The following is an 18,152-nucleotide window of genomic DNA, read 5'->3' as shown; positions in this document are numbered from 1 at the left end:
AATAAACATTGAATGCTTGGGCTGTGAGGTTAGGAATATGGGATAAAGTGGTAAAGTAAGTTTTATTATGAGAGACGCAAGTGTTACTATACTCTAGAATCTTCCGCCATACATTATTTATTTATTTATTTTTTATTATTATTATTATTATTATAAAATAAATCTTTGATAAATTAGTAATGATCCATCATCGCCGAAATGGCCTTGATTTCACATTGTGGGGAATGTACATAGAATCCTCCAAGAAAAAGTGATGTCTGGAATTTTTTGCACTGTCCTTGCGATGGTATTAAAGACGGAAAAAATTACTTTGTCCTCCCAACTGTACCATTCAATTTTATTGCTTGTCAAGAATTTTTATTTTATTTAACGATTAAAGAAGTGATTTTTAAGTGTATTGAATTTTTTTTTAAAATTTAAATTTATTAAAAAAATATGAAATAAAAACAAAAAAAAAACAAAAAAGTGAAGGAGTAGTAACTTGAGCGAGCTATTCTAAGCCCCCAACTCTTTTAAGACGTAATCTCTCGTATTGATTTTTATTAAGAATTTGTAATATTGTATCACTACTTGAGTATTTTTTTAGTACAAACTTAGTTGAGCTTAAATGAATTCAGTCTAATTTTAAGCCGAACTTAATATACAAACGCCTAATTCTTAAATTACTAAATTCATCCCAACTTAAAACATTCTTACACGTGAGACCCATAACTTTTTTTAACTTAACACATCTTTATACATAAGATCCACCCACAACCTTATTCAATTTCTCATAAAAAGTATTAAATTCATCTTAACATTCAAATACACTTTAAACTCAGTTTAGATGAGTTCCACATAACTCTCTGTATTACTCAACTCATTATTATTCATAAAGAACTCAACTCAGTTTAGATCAACTCAACATCTAAACGCAGTCTTAGAGTTTGATTGCATGTCTGTATGCCGGCAGGTCATTAGATTCTTGACAAATTGTCTTGATTAGGTGTTAGTATTTCAAAATTTTGTTATGTATCAATCACTATTTATCCTCATATTCTACACAACTAAAATTTTTTTTTTTTACAGGACGTGGAGTATGAGATTGACTGATTGAAAGATTTATTCTTTTGGATTCCATTACTTAAAACAAACCACATCACGCCATGCCCTTAGGGCAGGTTTGTAGATTGATGGGAACTATACATCCTTTGGACACATATAATTGATCAGTGCAACAAACAAACACAAAACACAAAACTAATCTGATATATGATTAAATAAGGATGATAATTATTTTCTATCTTTATAAATATTTAGGGATAAATTACTTAAATAAAATATTCTTTAAAATTTAATATATGGAATGAAGTTGTTGAAATTTATCAAATTTAAGAAATCAACAATAGTTTTAATATAAAATGATCGGCATTAAACTTCCAAACATAAGACTTAGGTATCTGATTATACAACTGACTTGGATCCAAGTAGTCCAGATTAACCCTGACCATAACCCAGGTCACTATTCAGAAGAATCTGAATTCAAAAATCTGGATACCCGATAATCCGAATACCCAGTTTATATTTATATTGGGTATAATTTATTTAATTTTTTTAATCCTGTTTGGATTGAGAGATTAGATAAGTTGAGATAATTTAGAAATATTAATAAAATTTGTGAGTTAAAATTTATGAATAATAATAAATAGTACACTAGGATTGCGGGTATCGAATTACCCGGTTCATGTACCCGTAACCGCTTAGATATATACAGATGGATAATCCGGGTAACCCAAAATGCGGCCCGATAATCGCCTTCGGAACTGGACCGGACCGGAAAATATTCAGCCCGGATGTAGTTATGAATAGTGCTACATAGGAACCTCCAAACTCCACTCCGCCATTTTCCATCGGACCCAAATCTGTCGACGTCTCCTAACACTAACGCACAAAGGCGATTAGCAAAATTTGAAAGATGTTCCTGCGGGCGATCGGACGGCCATTGTTGGCGAAGGTGAAACAAACGACGGGGATCGTGGGGCTGGACGTCGTACCGAACGCGCGGCAGGTACTAATTGAGCTGTACTCCAAGACGCTGAAGGAGATCCAGGCGGTGCCAGAGGACGAGGGTTACCGGAAGGCCGTGGAGAGCTTCACGAGGCACAGACTCAATGTGTGCAAGGAAGAGGAGGACTGGGAGGCCATCGAGAAGAGGCTCGGATGCGGCCAGGTCGAGGAGCTCATTGAGGAGGCCCGCGACGAGCTCACTCTCATCGGAAAAATGATCGGTCCGTATACTTTTTTTTAAGAAAACCGTTTCTTCAGTATTTTTTATGTTTATTTGGGTTGCTGACAAATTGAGGAAATAGTATGAAAGGAAATAAAGATTCGAGTTCGAAAAACGGATTTTTTTAGTGATTCTGGTAATCTGAGAGATAGATAATTCGGCCCAGGGGAGAGTTAAGTTCTTTACGAAAATGATGGTTCATGTGGACGAAGAGATATGTTTTGCGATTTCACTTTTATTCCTCGTTTGGGGGCGGGGGCTGAGCTAATTGAACAAATAAAAAGAAAAAAATGGTTTTTTTTTGGGGGGTAGTTTGATTTTGAAACCTGGGAAATTGGGCTTTGAGACATGTAGTTATGCTGGAAGTGCATTAGTCTGTACAATTCTGTGCTGGGTTCGTGTTTGTCATTGATTTTGTTGCTGATTGAATGAGGGAAAGAAGAGGAAGAAAAAAAATATATGCAAGTTTTGTGTCTTTGTTGATGTTGTTCACCTTATCAAGCAGAGTGTACTGACTGAGCCAGATAGTTGTCTCAAGTTCATAAAGAATTTGATCGTCTTTTTACTTCGATAATTTTCGCCTCTCATGTTGGGTTAACGAGTTAACTGAGGATGAAAAAATTATTTCATTAAAGGTGTTGGAGATTCTTTAAATGTAAGGTCCTATACACTTTAAGCCTGTAAAAACAAAAGGTTCTTTGCCTTAAGAGTTGAAGATGTGCCTCTGAGTGAGTTCCCCCCTCATTCTAGGAATATCCAGTTGTGGTTTACCAGGAGAGCTTTAAGTTTTGGGAAAGGTAAATCTCAATCTGAAATGCAAAGTAATGGCTAAGCGACATTTGGGCCATGTTTGGTTACCATCAATTTTCAAACATCTCTCAATCTCAAAAAAAAAAAAAAAAAAAAATCCTATTTCAACTTTTCATCCAATTGTTTGCCTAGTTTTCAGTAAAAAGTAAAAAACATAAAAACCAAAACAACTTTTACAAAAGCCAAAACAAAAATATCCCAAAAACATTTTTTGTATTAGTAAACAATTGCATTAATATCCCAAAAACATTATACCTAAATAAGTTCCTATCTACCTTTCACTTTCACAAATCCTAATACAAAACATATTAAAAAAAATTATTATACTTTCCTATCTACCTTCACAAAAGCCAATAAATAAACACTCTCAAAGATTGCAAGATCGTGTAGGAATGAGGTTGATGTACCAGAAGAATTTTGTAACCTAACTGACCTGGTCTAACCGTTTCACTAGGTCATTGGAAAGAGATGAATTACTAGTGCAGGACAAGAATATAAAGTTAGATGGGCAAGTAAAAGATGAGAGTTGATGAATTAAATTTATGGAATCCTTTGAGACTGAGTTGTATCCTAACCTCGGATGAATGGATCACCTAGTTTGGCACCATCCTGTGATCATCTAAACTGATCAGAAATATTTTCCCTCAATTGATTGCTATCAAAATTAAAAAATGAATAAGAAGAAGAAAAGAAATAAATCATTGCTTTCGATGAGAAATAGGGATCCATAGGGCATTCTGGAAAAATTTCAAAGTTAAAAGGGAAATTTTAATTTATAGCAGTTCTTAAGAGAGAATTCAAATTTTAATATTTTATTTTAAGGTGTCATGAAGTTAGTGTTCTCGGAATTGTATAAGGATTTCCCCGTAACAGGAGGCACTTGTGGCAGATTGTTGGCAGCTATCTAATGACACTATACAATGGAACATCACCTTTATGCACTCAGCGCGTGATTGGGAAGTGAATATTTTTTCATCATTCTTTAACCCCTTTAATTCTTAAAGGATGGAAAATGTTATTGAGAATAGGATCTGGTGGATTTTGTCCAAGAGAAGGAAGTTCGAAGCCAAACATTTTTATCACACTTTGGGGTCCAGGGACACTTCTTTTTTTAAGAAGGGCATTATTTGTGTGGACAACTGCATCATGGAAGGTTCTAATTAGGGATAACTTGAGAAAAGAACCTTGGTGATGGATTGGTATTACATGTGCAAGAATAGTCGTGAAACAATAAATCATCCTCTGTTGCATTGCAAAGCCTGCTAGAATAGTTTGGGCCTTTCATCTTTATGGAGTGGAGTGGGTGATGCCCTAATGGTAGTAGAGTTATTGGATGTGGTAGAAATAGGAAAGTAAATATGGAAGTTTGGAGGATGGTTCCTGTATGCATAATATGGTGCGTGAAAGGAACTCAATGCAAGGAACTTTGAAGACTGCATGAAGTTGGTGGATGAGCTTAGTTCTACAGTGCTAAACCTTCATGTCTGGACATCACTTTATAATAGACTAGTAGTTCTAGTTTTTTCTTATATAGATTTTATTTGCTCTTATATACATTCCGTGTACTTGGGTTGTGCCCTTATGCATGATTAATAATATTGACTCATCATTAAGAGTATTTCAGTCTTGAAGAACAAGATATCTATTGGAGAGCCAAACTATATGTGAGATCATGTATCTGGATGCCTTGAAAAGAATTCAATAATCTTTCCTTAAAATGTTGGAGGCTATTGCCTGTAATTTCATTACTTATACTTGATAAGCAAATAAATACAGTTCTTAATGGGTTTTGTGTTTTCTGCATTGTGTTGGAATGCAGAGTGGGATCCATGGGGTGTTCCTGATGACTATGAATGTGAGGTTATTGAGAATGATGCTCCAGTTCCTAAGCATATCCCTCTGCACCGACCTGGTCCGCTTCCAGAGGAGTTTTACAACACGCTGGAGGCTATTACTTCACGCCCCAAAATGGATGAAGCTGCAGCAACCTCCAGTGAGTCGCAGATAAAGGAGTAAAATGCTGCATGTCTTTGGGGAACTTAGGATTCCAGAGCTGAATGTCTTCTTTTCCCCATATTCTCCTGATTTTGTTCTCGTTTAGTGGGACTGTTTGCTAGAAGGAAGGGAGTTTAATATCTGGGACAAAGGCTTGTATCTTAATAATCTCCACTTGAAGTGTGAAGTGCAAAATCATGTTATTTCTATCACCGTTCTTGCGTCTGTGGAAATGAAACTAGTTACGTTTTAAGAAGTATTGTTAGCTGCGTCTGGAGTTTGAAACTTTGGAGCATGCAGTCGGTTCAAAAGGCTGGTCTTTTAAGGGCTCATATGAATTAAGTGCATATGTGATATAAGCTGTGGAAGATTCTGTTGTTTTGTTGAATATGGAAAGTGTAATTTGTTTAACGTTGGGGACAAAGAGAATGGTTATTGGGATTAGAATCCTCCAAATTTATTTTAACAATCTCAGCTTCTTTGAGTTGCCAACTGAGAGCATTTACAATAGTTCAGCAGTTTTGCATATAAGGTCTCCATTGGATTATGCACAAAGTAAATGCATAGGAGCTAAAATGTTGCTCTATATTTGTCATCTATGTAAATATTTATTATTATTATTATCATTTGTTTCATTTTCCCTCTCTTTCTTTATATTTAAACATGAAAAAGTCATAATATTCTTAGAATATAGTATTATAATAAAGATTGAAATTCCAATTCATGGTAGTGATCTCCCCTGGCTAGTGCTCTCACAGACACACCAGTGGCCACCAACCGCAATGGAACGCATGAACATTTTTCTTTTTTATACGCAAGAAGGAATTTTATTCATCAAATGAAATAGGCGCAAGCCATGCATCCAGGAAGAATACAAAATAAAACACCTAAATTACATTCTATAAAGAAGAAAATGAAAACAGAAAATCATGAGTTGAATCTCCATTAATCCCTATAGCTGAAAACCATTGAAGTAAAGAAAACACAGAATTTCCAGATTTCATCCATAGTTGCGCTCCTTATTGCTAAAACATCTCTCGTTCATTTCCCACCAAATACACCACAAGCCAACATGCAAGTAAATCCACTACTTTCATTGGCATCATCCAGGCCATCCCAACTCTACTCAAAACAACATCCCACTGTCTTTGCCACCTCACAGTGTAGAAGTAAATGATTCACAGATTCTCCATATTTCTTACATATGAAACAACACTACATAACAACAAGACTGCGCTTTCTCAAGTTATCGATTGTCAAAATATTTCCAAGTGATGCTGTCCATATGAAAAAAGTGACTTTGGAAGGTATATGTGACCTTCAAATACTCTTCCAAGGAAAAGGAAAACAAAAACAATGCTGAACAGTCAATGCCTTATAGTAATATCGTACCGAAAACTTTTTACTACACGTATGCTTCCATATCATTCTATCCCTCTCATTACCATCAATCCCCAGTGAGTGTAAGAACATGCAATAAAGGTCATCTAAATTTTTAGCCACCCACTCAGCTCCCCCAACACTAATGAATCTCTCAAAAACATCTGTGAAGCTAATAATTTCAAAAACCAAAATAGCTTTTTAATTAAGGCTTTTCTGATAAGGTGAAATGACATCCCACTTAAGGCAGAGAGGTACAGACAGTTACAATCTCATGATAGTCTACGAACTTCCAGTCGTAAAAGCGTATATGAAGAAGCTTTATTACTTAAAATTCTGCAATTGTATCCATGACCGTAGGAACTGCAAACAGGGATTTGTCTTTCCTCTATCTGTTATACAAGCATCTAACAGTTCAAAATTTAACCAGATGATCAACGATACCTGTTTGTAATTATACTTTACAACATAGATCAGATGGCAAAACTTGGATGTAGACATAATGCAGGCACGGGTAGAGACCCAAGAGGCTGGCATCCATGCAAGAAATATGACCAGTAAAACAATGGATCACCATTTAGCCTTTTTTTTTTAATCTCCCTTGCCTTCCTTCTTTTTTTGGTGGGGGAGGGAGTATGTATTCCAGGACTAAATATTCACAATTAACTCCAGAAGCAACTATCTCATCAGTCAGGTCCTCTCAATATTTTTACCGCGAATCCATCGCGCTGAACCAGTCTTTGCCATTCCAGAATAGTAATCGCCCACATTTGCCACAAATAGTGGATCCCTATCTTCAATTTTGAACTCATTCCTGCTGCTGCTGCTACCTGTGGCATTTCCCTCTCTCTGCTCCAACTCTTTTGTTAGATCCTCCATTGCCTTCTTTAAACTGGCTTTGCTCATTTGACCTGCCTCCCCAGTTGAGATTCCAACCATTGTAATCTTTGGAAGAAGAGAATTTGGCTGTATGTTTTGTTTTATGCATTCCTTCAACGAGTCTTCCGTTTGGAATGACTTTTTTGACAACAGATGACTTAACAAATCTCTAAAAGGTAACCTGAAATCAGGTTTGTGTCCTTGATTAGCTTCAATACCATCTTTTAATTTGGGCTCTGAAGTGTCTTGGTGATGAGAATGTTTACTATCATTTCCCATTTGAGAGTTGGCAAGACAGCTACTGGACTCAGATGCTCTCAGAACAGAAGCTGCACTCCTGCAACATAACGATGATAATGTTAAGGAAGGGACTCGTGATGCAGAACCCAAACTTCCTACTCAATTTAGTAGGTAAAATGGATCAACAACTTCAGAAAGCAGCTTTGAAAAACAAAGAGCCTCGTTTAATAAGTTTTTTTTTGATAAGTAAAACAAGAATTTATTAATATACCACATGTCAAATACAGAGAAAATGCCCTAATTATGTAGGCGCATTAGAATCTAGGAAAACATGAAGGTCCATGCCATTAAAGTCTATTGCAATGGCCCAAGTACAAAGGGTCCTAAAGAAAAACAGTTTAAGCTCCTCTAAAGATCTCTCTTTGTCCTCAAATGTCCTCTCATTGCGCTCTTGCCATAGACACCACATAATACAGATAGGGATCATCTTCCAAACTGCTTTGATCTGTCTCACCCCACGAATCGAAACCCAGCTAGCCAATACCTCCAAAACTGTTTGCGGCATAACCCACATTAATTCCATTTTTTTAAACACCTCGTCCCAAAGAGTCCTGGCTATCTCACAGTGTAAAAGTAAATGATTTACCGACTCACCACCGCTTTTACACATACAACACCAGTCTGCAATAATAATCCTCCTCTTTCTTAGATTATCCGTAGTGAGAATCTTACCCAGCGATGCTGCCCACACAAAGAAAGAGGCTTTGGGAGGAGCCTTATGACGCCACAGCCTTTTCCAGGGAAACTGTATCTCTGAAACTTGTGTGAGAACCTTATAAAAGGAGCGAACAGAGAACACCCCATTCTTTACAGGACACCACCACAAACCATCTTCCTGCTGGATATTTGGACGAACAGAATAAAGGAGGCTATAAAAATCAACTATACTCTCCAACTCCCAATCCTGTGCCGCTCGGTTGAAGTTGATATTCCAATGGATGCTTTCACCTGAGACTTCCATAACCTCCGCCACTGTGGCATCTTTAAAACTTGCAATCAAGAAAAGAGACGGAAACAGATCTTGTAGAACACTGTTATTATACCAAGCATCCTTCCAAAATCTGATCTTAGAACCTGTCCCTAATTGCAATCTAGTGTGACGATGGAAGACTACCCATCCTCTTCTAATATGTTTCCATAGCCCCATTCCATAAGCTCCTCCAACTTCTCTAGTACACCACCCCGTCCCTAGAACACCATATTTACTCTCGATCATAATCTTCCATAAGGCTTCTGGTTCCTTAGTATATCGCCACAACCATTTGCCAAGTAATGCCCGGTTAAACAACCTCAAATTTCTGACACCCAAACCTCCATTGGAGATAGGACGACATACCATCTCCCATTTAACTAGGTGGAATTTGAACTCCTCTCCTAAGCCCCCCCACAGAAACTCTCTGTGTAATTTCTCGAGTCGACCCGCCACACTTGCCGGTAAAGGGAATAATGATAGGAAATAGGTGGGTAGGTTTGAAAGTGTACTTTTGATTAATGTGATCCGGCCCCCTTTAGACAAATACATTCTCTTCCACCCTGCTAGTCTTCTCTCTACCTTTTCAATCACTGTATCCCAAATTGTGCGTGCCCTCGACACTATACCCAGAGGCAATCCCAGATAAGTCATAGGAAGAGACGCTATCTTACAATCCAGTATATCAGCCAGCTCCCTTATATCCTGAATTTCCCCAATTGGTACCAACTCGGATTTATCATAATTCACTTTTAAACCAGACACTGCTTCAAAACACAGCAATAAAGCCTTCACAGTCCTTAACTGGCCTTGATCAGCCTCGCACATAATGAGCGTATCATCTGCAAACAGCAAATGAGAGATAGTTGTACTACTATTAGGCGATCCAATCTGGAAACCACTGATGAAACCATTAGTCACTGTGGCTGAAATCATCCTACTTAGTGCCTCCATAACTATGACAAAAAGTAAAGGAGATAACGGATCCCCTTGTCTCAAACCACGAGAGCTTGGGAAGAAACCCTCTGGACTGCCATTAATCAACACCGAAAAACGTACCGTAGATATACACCATCTTATCCAAGACCTCCACCTCTCTCCAAAACCACACCTACCCAGTAAATAAAGAAGAAAATCCCAATTCACATGATCATACGCCTTTTCCATATCTAATTTGCACATAATCCCTGAGTTGCCAGCCTTCACTCTACTGTCAAAACATTCATTGGCTATTAAAGCCGCATCCAGGATCTGTCTACCTTTGACAAAAGCATTCTGTGGTTGAGTAACAATCTTCTCCAATACTCCACTTAATCTATTGGCAAGCACTTTTGCAATGATCTTATAAATACCATTTACTAAACTAATAGGCCGAAAGTCTGTGATCTCAATGGCCCCAACCTTTTTAGGGATCAATGCAAGAAAAGTAGTGTTGAGACTTTTCTCAAATTTACCTATTGTGAAGAACTCTTGAAAAACCTTCAAAAGATCCTCCCTAATCACGTCCCAACACTCCTGGAAAAAACCCATAGAGAACCCATCAGGTCCGGGAGCCTTATCTTTTGCCATCTTCCTTATCACTCCAGAAACCTCTTCCTCCTCAAAAGCCCTCTCCAAACTAGTAACATCCCCAGGATCAATAGTATCAAAAGCCAATCCATCTAAAGTAGGCCTCCAGCCCACCTGCTCAGTAAGAAGCTTTTCAAAGAAAACGACCACATGCTCTTGAATAACTTCCTCTTCTCTACGCTCGGCACCCTCAATTCTCAGTACTTCGATGTTGTTATTTCTTCTATGTGAGTTTGCCATTCGATGGAAGAACTTCGTACTCCGGTCCCCTTCCTTCAACCAAAGAGCTCTTGATTTTTGACGCCATGAGATTTCTTCCTGTAGGATTATCCTTTCAAGATCAGCCTCCAATAAAGTTTTCTGAGCTTGTTCCTCCTCATTAAGTGGCCTCCCTTCTTGCAGTCTTTCTAGCTCCTGAATTTCCATCCACTTTGTATATTTGTTCTCCTCCACATTACCAAAGGATAGTTTGTTCCACTCCTTTAAGTCCTTTTTTAAGGCTTTCAGTTTGTTAGCAAAAATGAAACTGGCTGTACCTTCAAAATGATACGAAGTCCACCATTGTTTAACCCTTTCCACAAAGCCTTCTGACCTCAACCACATGTTTTCAAACTTAAAATACCTTCTACCATTCTGAATACCTCCACAATCCAGCATAATAGGCCAATGATCCGAAGTTATACGTGCCAAACGCTTTTGCCATACATCCGGGAAATGACATTCAAACTCAGGTGAAATTAAAAAGCGATCCAAGCGGGACCACGTCTGATTATTTGACCATGTGGCTGGACCTCCTGCTAGCGGAAGATCTAACAAATTCAATTCAAAGATACACTCTGAGAACTCCAAGCTTGCTGGCCTCAATCTCCTGCTACTAAGACATTCACTCTGGAACCTAATCACATTAAAATCCCCCCCAATACACCAAGGCAGCTCCCACCAACTCTGTACCCCTGCAAGCTCATCCCATAATACACTTCTTTCAACATCTAAGTTAGGCCCATACACACCTGCAAATGCCCATAAGAAATCATCTGACACACACTTAAAAGAACAAGCAACCATATATCTCCCTATGTACTCCTCCACTTTCACCACTACCCTTCTATCCCACATAACCACAACTCCTCCCGAAGCCCCTAAAGAGGCCAAATATACCCAGTCTACATAAATATTGCTCCATAAACTCCGAATAGTCCTCCTACTAATCATCTTCAACTTCGTTTCCTGTAAACATACTATGTCCGCCTTCCACTCACGGAGTAAACGTCTAACCCGGAGGCGCTTCTCTACCTCGTTTAGACCTCGGACATTCCAAGATACTATCTTGGGCTTCATTGGGGAACATTCAGCCCCTTCCCCTTTGCCTTATTCCTGCTGGAACTAGCTTCCGAGTTCATTGACCACATCAATCTTTTTAATTCTCGAGTTTTCTTTGTGTTCCCCCTCTTTTTTTGGTGATGTCCATCTTCCATAGCAGTTAACAAGGCTATGAATTGCTCCTCATATCCATCACACTCAATACCCACGACATGTTGAATTTCCTTTGCTTTATGAATAACCCAATCTGATGCTTGATTTGGAAAATAGTAACTTAATGGGATCGGATTTCCCAATTTATTATTCTGAAAATTCTGAAACTCAGTCCCCACTGAAAACTCCTCCAAACCACAAACCTCTGGGATGAACAGTTCGTCTTCGACGGAATGCATAACATCATCCGAATCATCCTCAACCTCAGCCAACTCGAAACCCTTCTCTGGTATCCCAAAATCTGTCGCCGGGGCCAAAAACACCCCAGAATCTGTCCTCGTCGATCTCTGTTTCTCCATAGGAGAAACTCGATTTTCAATTAGTAGAACCTGTTGCGCACAGACCTCCGGCGAAACCTCACCTATCCCAGAATCTGTCGCCGGGGCCAGAAACACCCCAGAATCTGTCCTCGTCGAGCTCTGTTTCTCCATAGGAGAAGAAACTTGATTTTCGACTAGCAAAGCCTGTTGCGCACGGACCTCCGACGAAACCTCACCGGCAGCCCCCACTGCTTCCATCGGCGTCGTCTGTGACCCCGCGGCCTGACCCCTCACCGTCGGTAAGCTTTCCAGCACGAAACCAAATGGTGCTAGTTGGTTACTAGAAACCAAATGTCTGTAAATCCAAAAAACATGATAACATGTGATAAAAATAGTTCAGCCACAAGGCCTATATCCATGGCCAAAATGGCAAGCAAGTACATAGTTTTTTCCTGGATATCGCAAGAACATGAGTTGGCAGATCAACACTTGAACCTGTCTTGTGTTGGACACAACGAAAGAAAACCTTGACAAATGGAGGGAAATTCATCAAGACGGATCATAAAGGGGAATTAATTTCATTTCTTCCACTTTCAATCATTGATGCACTCATGTTGTTAAGACCTAGATAGGCATATTTCTATCTTGTACTAAACGAGGAAGTTCAAAACAAAAAAAAGATAAATCTGAGAATTTGTGAAGGGGATAAAGGTTGTGATGGTGGTGCCACAAGATGGAAATTTATTTTATGGAGAATAGATTTGCTGCCCATCCCTTATATACTTAAGCTGGTTACTCATAAAAATACAAAAAACTCCAAACTTTCATCTTGCCGTTGTGCAATTTTTTATTTTCAGAAAATTCTAGTAATAATTGGAATAAAAAACTGCAGTAAAATTTACTGTGTTGGAAGAATAGATCAGCAGCCCACCCCTGCATATTTTATATTTAAGCTAGCTACTAATAAAGATACAAAGAATCGCAAATTTTCCTCATGCTGTTATGCAATTTTTTACTTTGAGACATTCTATTAAAACTCAAGCTTTTGAAGTTGTGAAGTAAAAATGGAGGTCAGCTGATGAGATGGCTTAAACAAGAAAGTCCCCGAAAGTGGGGCACCAATGCCAGAAGCTACATCATTTTCTTGATAACATCAAAGGACATAATGAATCAAATGCCCTAGATTATTTAATCAGCTGACAATTAACATTTTCAAATTATTGGCAGGATAGATCAAGTGGCTAATTTGCATGCTCTTCCTAAGATCTCCGTAACTGAAACTATGGTCTTGAAGGAGTAAAGGCATACAGTTATATCACAGTAAAAAAAAAATAACATACCACAATCTCATCCCATTATGAGTGGCATTGCCTATCAACCTTCGATTTTAAAAATAAAAAAATAAAGGAGGATCCAATGGTGAAAAAGTGCCACATTTTACATAGTGGGGTGAAAGTGGAATATGACTGTGGTATGTAGCATTACTCCAGTAAAAAATCTAAATCTTAACCCATCGATGATAAGTTTTTTTTTTTCCGATCAAAAAACTTATCATTGATGGGTGAAGATTTTTGATAGGTTAAAATTGGAAGTTAGCAACTCGATGGGTGAATATAAAGAATGGGAATAGAGATACCTTTTCTCAAATGAGTCAACCATATATGGAAACTTTGGTTGTATGCCAGTGGCTTTCCGCAACCACCTGTTACTGAGGATCACTTTGTCAACTGCATAAAAGAGCTGCATTTCAGCAGCTTTTGAAATAACACTTAAAGGTATTCCAGGATTACCCATCTCATCCAGCACTTCTTGAACCTGTTAATATGTTTTATTTTTGGCAAGATGAGATTTTACTTAGACAACATCAAGATACACAAGAAGTATACTTCAAATACACCTATTAAGGGGATGTTTGGAAACAATTTCCATCTCATCTCATCTCATCTCATCTCATTTCCTTCCCAAACATCATTCAAACACAAACGCTTTCAAATTAATCATTACAACCTTTCCAAACAATTATTACAACTTTCTCAAATTAACAAAAAAAAATTCAATTTTTTCAAATTCCAAAACAAAAATAATATTCCAACAATATTTCATCTTCATAATATTTTTTATTCAACTTTTTCTCTCTCCTTTTCCAAAACCCAATAAATATTTAATTCAAACTATCTCACTATTATTCACAAACCATCTTACTACTATTCACAAAATTTCATCTCATCTCATTCCCCAAGCATCTCTTAAGAGAGGGAAAAGAGCTGGGAAACTCCTGAATACTAAAGTTGGGAATACAAAGGTGGCTGGCATCCAATGGAAGTATAGTAGAATTGCAGCTGATTCATTGTTCAACACTTTTTTTCTCTCTCCTTTTATATCTTTATTCATTCAAATGTTTAGTTCCACTTCATGAGTAGGGGCGGGTCACTTCTGGAAAGCATGTCACAAGCATTCAAAACCCAAATACAAACTTGTTTACAACACTGAATGATATTAAATACTGTGATGACTGCAAATACTCCTGTGCCAGAAAGTTCCTGAACCAAAGGAGTGATAGAATGAACCCAGATTTTCTGGATCCAACCTTCCAATATGATATCACTACAGAGTTTTGACATCTGATGCTACTACAAATTGTTTGATGAGTACAACTAGTTCAAATTTAAAATCAGGCCAATGGATTTCATACCTCAGGAGGCTCCCATAAGCTATCACCAATCTCTTCAATTACTTCTGCCCCCGTGTTGTCATCAATAACATCTCGTCGGCGTTGTATATGCCGAATTTGAATTAAAGAATGGAAGTGTTGATCAACAGATTCTTCAAGAATATTATCAAGGATGTTTTTATCGAAGAAGTACGGAGTATACCTGATGGAATAAACAGTAACAATATGAGCAGAGATTGAAAAAACAGCTTTATAGGAATACAATGTTCCATAATTTGGATATATCTATAACTTATTGAAATAACATTCCACAACAGTAAAGCCAACCTTTGGCAGGAAAAATAATATCTCAAAGTTCTCTCTACATAACTTAAAGACCGATAAGGGCTCGAATACAACAAATTGAGCAAAACAGTCAGCATTTCCATTCCCAAGAAGAGAAGGCAAAGATACTTAAATAATAGGGAAAAAGGCCTAAAATTGGATTAAAAATAAAGATCCAAATCCATCACAATACTAGGCCCTTTTGCCAATTTCTATGTAATGAAGTTAACTCATTAAAACTAACTTTTCACTAAACCGAATGAACACAAAATGTTTAAATTTTTTGCATACTAAATTCCTAAACTATCAATGAGCACATCTGTGGCAGAACTTACCACTTAATCCCATTTATCGAAGCTATTGCAATATCCAGGTTTTGAGCACTAAAAACTGGAACACCATCAACCTTTTTGCTTCCTCCATTCTGTGGGATTGTCTTCAGAAGCTTATTAGCAGCCTTGACCTGCAGGGATATTTTAAGTATACAAAGAAACGCTAACTTCCACTGTATAACAGCAATGATTCATATCATACCTGTTTCTCATTTGGAACAAACTGGAACAAATGGGGTTTTTCCTGCATAGCACATAGTGACCAATTCAAAAGCTAATAAAGAACACCACAAAATGAATTTCAAGACAAGGAGATCATCAGTAAAAGGAAATTAAGTAGATACTTAAGGTTCGTTACTTGCCACATGCTAGGTATGACTCATTTGCATGCATTCTATAGATTATTTCACCAAACAAAAAAGCACGCATAAAAGCGAAAGAATACATTTGAAACATCCCTTTCTACGTCTAGCTATTGGAGTTGGCAACATAAGTCTTCCACAATTCTGATAAATTTAAGGGCATATTTTCTGTCAAAAGCACAGCATGTCTTTTAAACCACCTCAACCATGATCTCTTTCTAGCCCTCTACCCATATCCACCACTTCTCAAGCTAAAAGAATACAAACAACTAAAGAATGAAAAGATCCTCAACTCCCAATGATGCACATCTCTAATTAAAGTAACATTATATTGGGGTTTATTATCATAGATATGTAAAAGTTATGCTAACTAACCTCTTTACAGCAGGAAATGCTAAACAATGCTGGGAAGCTGTCTTCAATGGTTGGTCCCAGCACAAATCATGCCATATCCCGATCTTAAACCCACCCCACCTCAAATCTAACAAGACGTGAGAAATCCCCCCGTCTCTCCTAACAAATTTCCACAACCCCACCCTGAAAGATCCCCCTGAATAAATCAGAGAGCAAATCCTAGCCCACTTAACAAGATGATACTTGACTTTATCACCAACTCCATCTCACAAGGAATCCTGTTGAAATTTCTCAAATGAAGGGCTACACTGATAGGAATGGGGAACAGAGACAAGTAGTAAGTGGGCAAACTGGAGAGAGTAACTCTATCAGACTGATCTGCCCGCCCGTGGATAAATACAACCACTTCCACCCAGATATTTAGAAAGTTAAGATCAAGTAAAACCTCACAAGCTATTCAGTAGCTGAAGAATCCCCATATGTGGGACATCAAAAGTCTTCCTAATTACTACCCAGTCAACGGGCATCACGGAGCTCATTAGTGCAAGCGAAAAAACAACCTGAATATGTACGTTAATATCAATATACACAAGAAAACCGAACACACATCTGCTGCTAATAGAATAGATATTCGTTTGACAATTGGGAATAAATGTCAGATAAGTATAGCTGTTTCACTCGGAGAAAGTGGGTAGTACCTTGAAATGCTCGTATGCTAAATCAAGACGACAGGCACCCACCACGCCACTTGGGATATTCAGCCTCTTAACATATGCCACTACAACAGAGAGTGGGCATCAATCAGTATTAAAGGAGAGATGGTTTTCTTCGGACTAGAAATGGTAAATATTTTAGAGCAACTATTAAAACGCACCTGCATCACCTAAATCCATAAAAAAACGAAATACAGGTCCATTTCGTTCGCTCTTAGTAATTGTTGCAAAAATCTTTTTGAGCCAATCGGGTGTTCTATAAAAAAGCATAGAATCAATCAACTCGAGTTATCATCTTTAAAAACTTTTTGGTCAAATAAACAAGTCTCCAAGGAAAGGAAATTTAGGCATATCGCAGAAATGGATTTTTGACACGGTAGAGATTATAGAAAGGAGTGCCGTACCTTTTGGAGAGGAAGGGAATGTCGAAGTGGGTGGAAACAGCCATGAGACCGGTCCCGGAAAGGTCGCACATACTGAAGCCCTGGCCCACGAAGGCGGGACCACCGCCGCCGCCATTGGAGTTGAGGCCGGAAATCCTGACGGTAGAAGGGAACGCGGAGGAGGAGGAGGTGGAATCGTAGGAGGATGGGACGCCGCCCTTGACTGCGGAGTCGGGAAAAGACGAGTTGGAGGGGAGGAGGAGTGGGAGGCAGATTTTAGGTGGTGAATTATGAGAGGGTGAAAGCGAGGTGGTTTGGTGGGAGGTGAGGAGGGAGACTAGACTGGAAGTGGCGGATTGGAGGAGGTGGGAGAGAGGCTCGGTTGGGAACGCCATGGCTAGTGTTCGTCTATGCAAGGACTAGATTGATATGTCTGATGGATGCGTCACGATTCACGACTCACTCCCTCACCTTTATGCAGATTTCATAGAAGTTAGAATCGATCGGAAATTGTCGTATTTATAAAATGGCACGTAGCATTATAAAGAGGAAACATCGAAGTTACTTGACACTCACCTCCCAACATGAGACGACGATCTAGGGCACTTCTACTAATTTTTCATCTTTATCTTTTTCCTTGAGTTGGCTTAAAAGATTCTCTTTTCTCCCCATTCCAGAAGAAGAAGAGAGAGGGTAGGATATTTTATATCATTAAAATTCACTCTTTTTTTTTTTAATTTTTTTTATTTTACATACTAATTTTTATAATATATTATACATCAATTTAACTATTTTTTCTTCATATCATTTAAATACTATACTTTTTAATATTTTTTATTTATTTCAAATATTTTCTCTAACTATCAATGATATATTCAAATCTTTTAATATTTACAATTTCTCTTCATAAGCAATATCATATAATTATACTCTATTTTAAATTAATCTAAATTTATAAACTAAACTAAAATATAAATTAATTCAAAAAATAAAAAGAAAGAGATTATATAATGAAAATAAAATAATAGTTCAGCTTTAGATTTTGTCTTTG

The 18,152-nt window shown here is 37.8% G+C and overlaps 2 protein-coding genes across 3 annotated transcripts; one reads left to right on the top strand and one right to left on the bottom strand.

The window, feature by feature from the left end:
* The first annotated feature begins 1,858 nt into the window (after positions 1 to 1,858).
* LOC109004496 (probable NADH dehydrogenase [ubiquinone] 1 alpha subcomplex subunit 5, mitochondrial) lies at positions 1,859 to 5,563 on the top strand. Its single transcript, XM_018983056.2, has 2 exons — positions 1,859 to 2,267; positions 4,896 to 5,563. Exons 1-2 carry the CDS (start codon positions 1,955 to 1,957, stop codon positions 5,090 to 5,092), a joined length of 510 nt encoding a protein of 169 aa, XP_018838601.1. The 5' UTR covers positions 1,859 to 1,954; the 3' UTR covers positions 5,093 to 5,563.
* Positions 5,564 to 6,741: 1,178 nt separating this feature from the next.
* LOC109004497 lies at positions 6,742 to 17,765 on the bottom strand. Of its 2 annotated transcripts, XM_018983058.2 has the most exons (9): positions 17,678 to 17,765; positions 17,123 to 17,572; positions 16,880 to 16,974; positions 16,704 to 16,783; positions 15,492 to 15,533; positions 15,293 to 15,420; positions 14,655 to 14,835; positions 13,599 to 13,777; positions 6,742 to 7,667 (listed from the first exon to the last, which is right to left on the bottom strand). In XM_018983058.2, the coding sequence occupies exons 2-9, from the start codon at positions 17,494 to 17,496 to the stop codon at positions 7,142 to 7,144; spliced, it is 1,605 nt and encodes a 534-aa protein (XP_018838603.2). In that variant the 5' UTR covers positions 17,497 to 17,572; positions 17,678 to 17,765; the 3' UTR covers positions 6,742 to 7,141. The 2 variants fall into 2 exon arrangements, with proteins under 2 accessions (XP_018838603.2, XP_018838602.2); XM_018983057.2 differs by having other exon boundaries at positions 17,123 to 17,756.
* Between the last annotated feature and the right edge of the window lie 387 nt (positions 17,766 to 18,152).

The sequence above is a fragment of the Juglans regia genome, chromosome 16 (assembly GCF_001411555.2).
Source record: "Juglans regia cultivar Chandler chromosome 16, Walnut 2.0, whole genome shotgun sequence".
Classification (NCBI taxonomy): domain Eukaryota; kingdom Viridiplantae; phylum Streptophyta; class Magnoliopsida; order Fagales; family Juglandaceae; genus Juglans; species Juglans regia.
The sequence above is the reverse complement of the archived record's forward strand: the minus strand, read 5'-3'. Positions and strand labels throughout refer to the sequence as shown.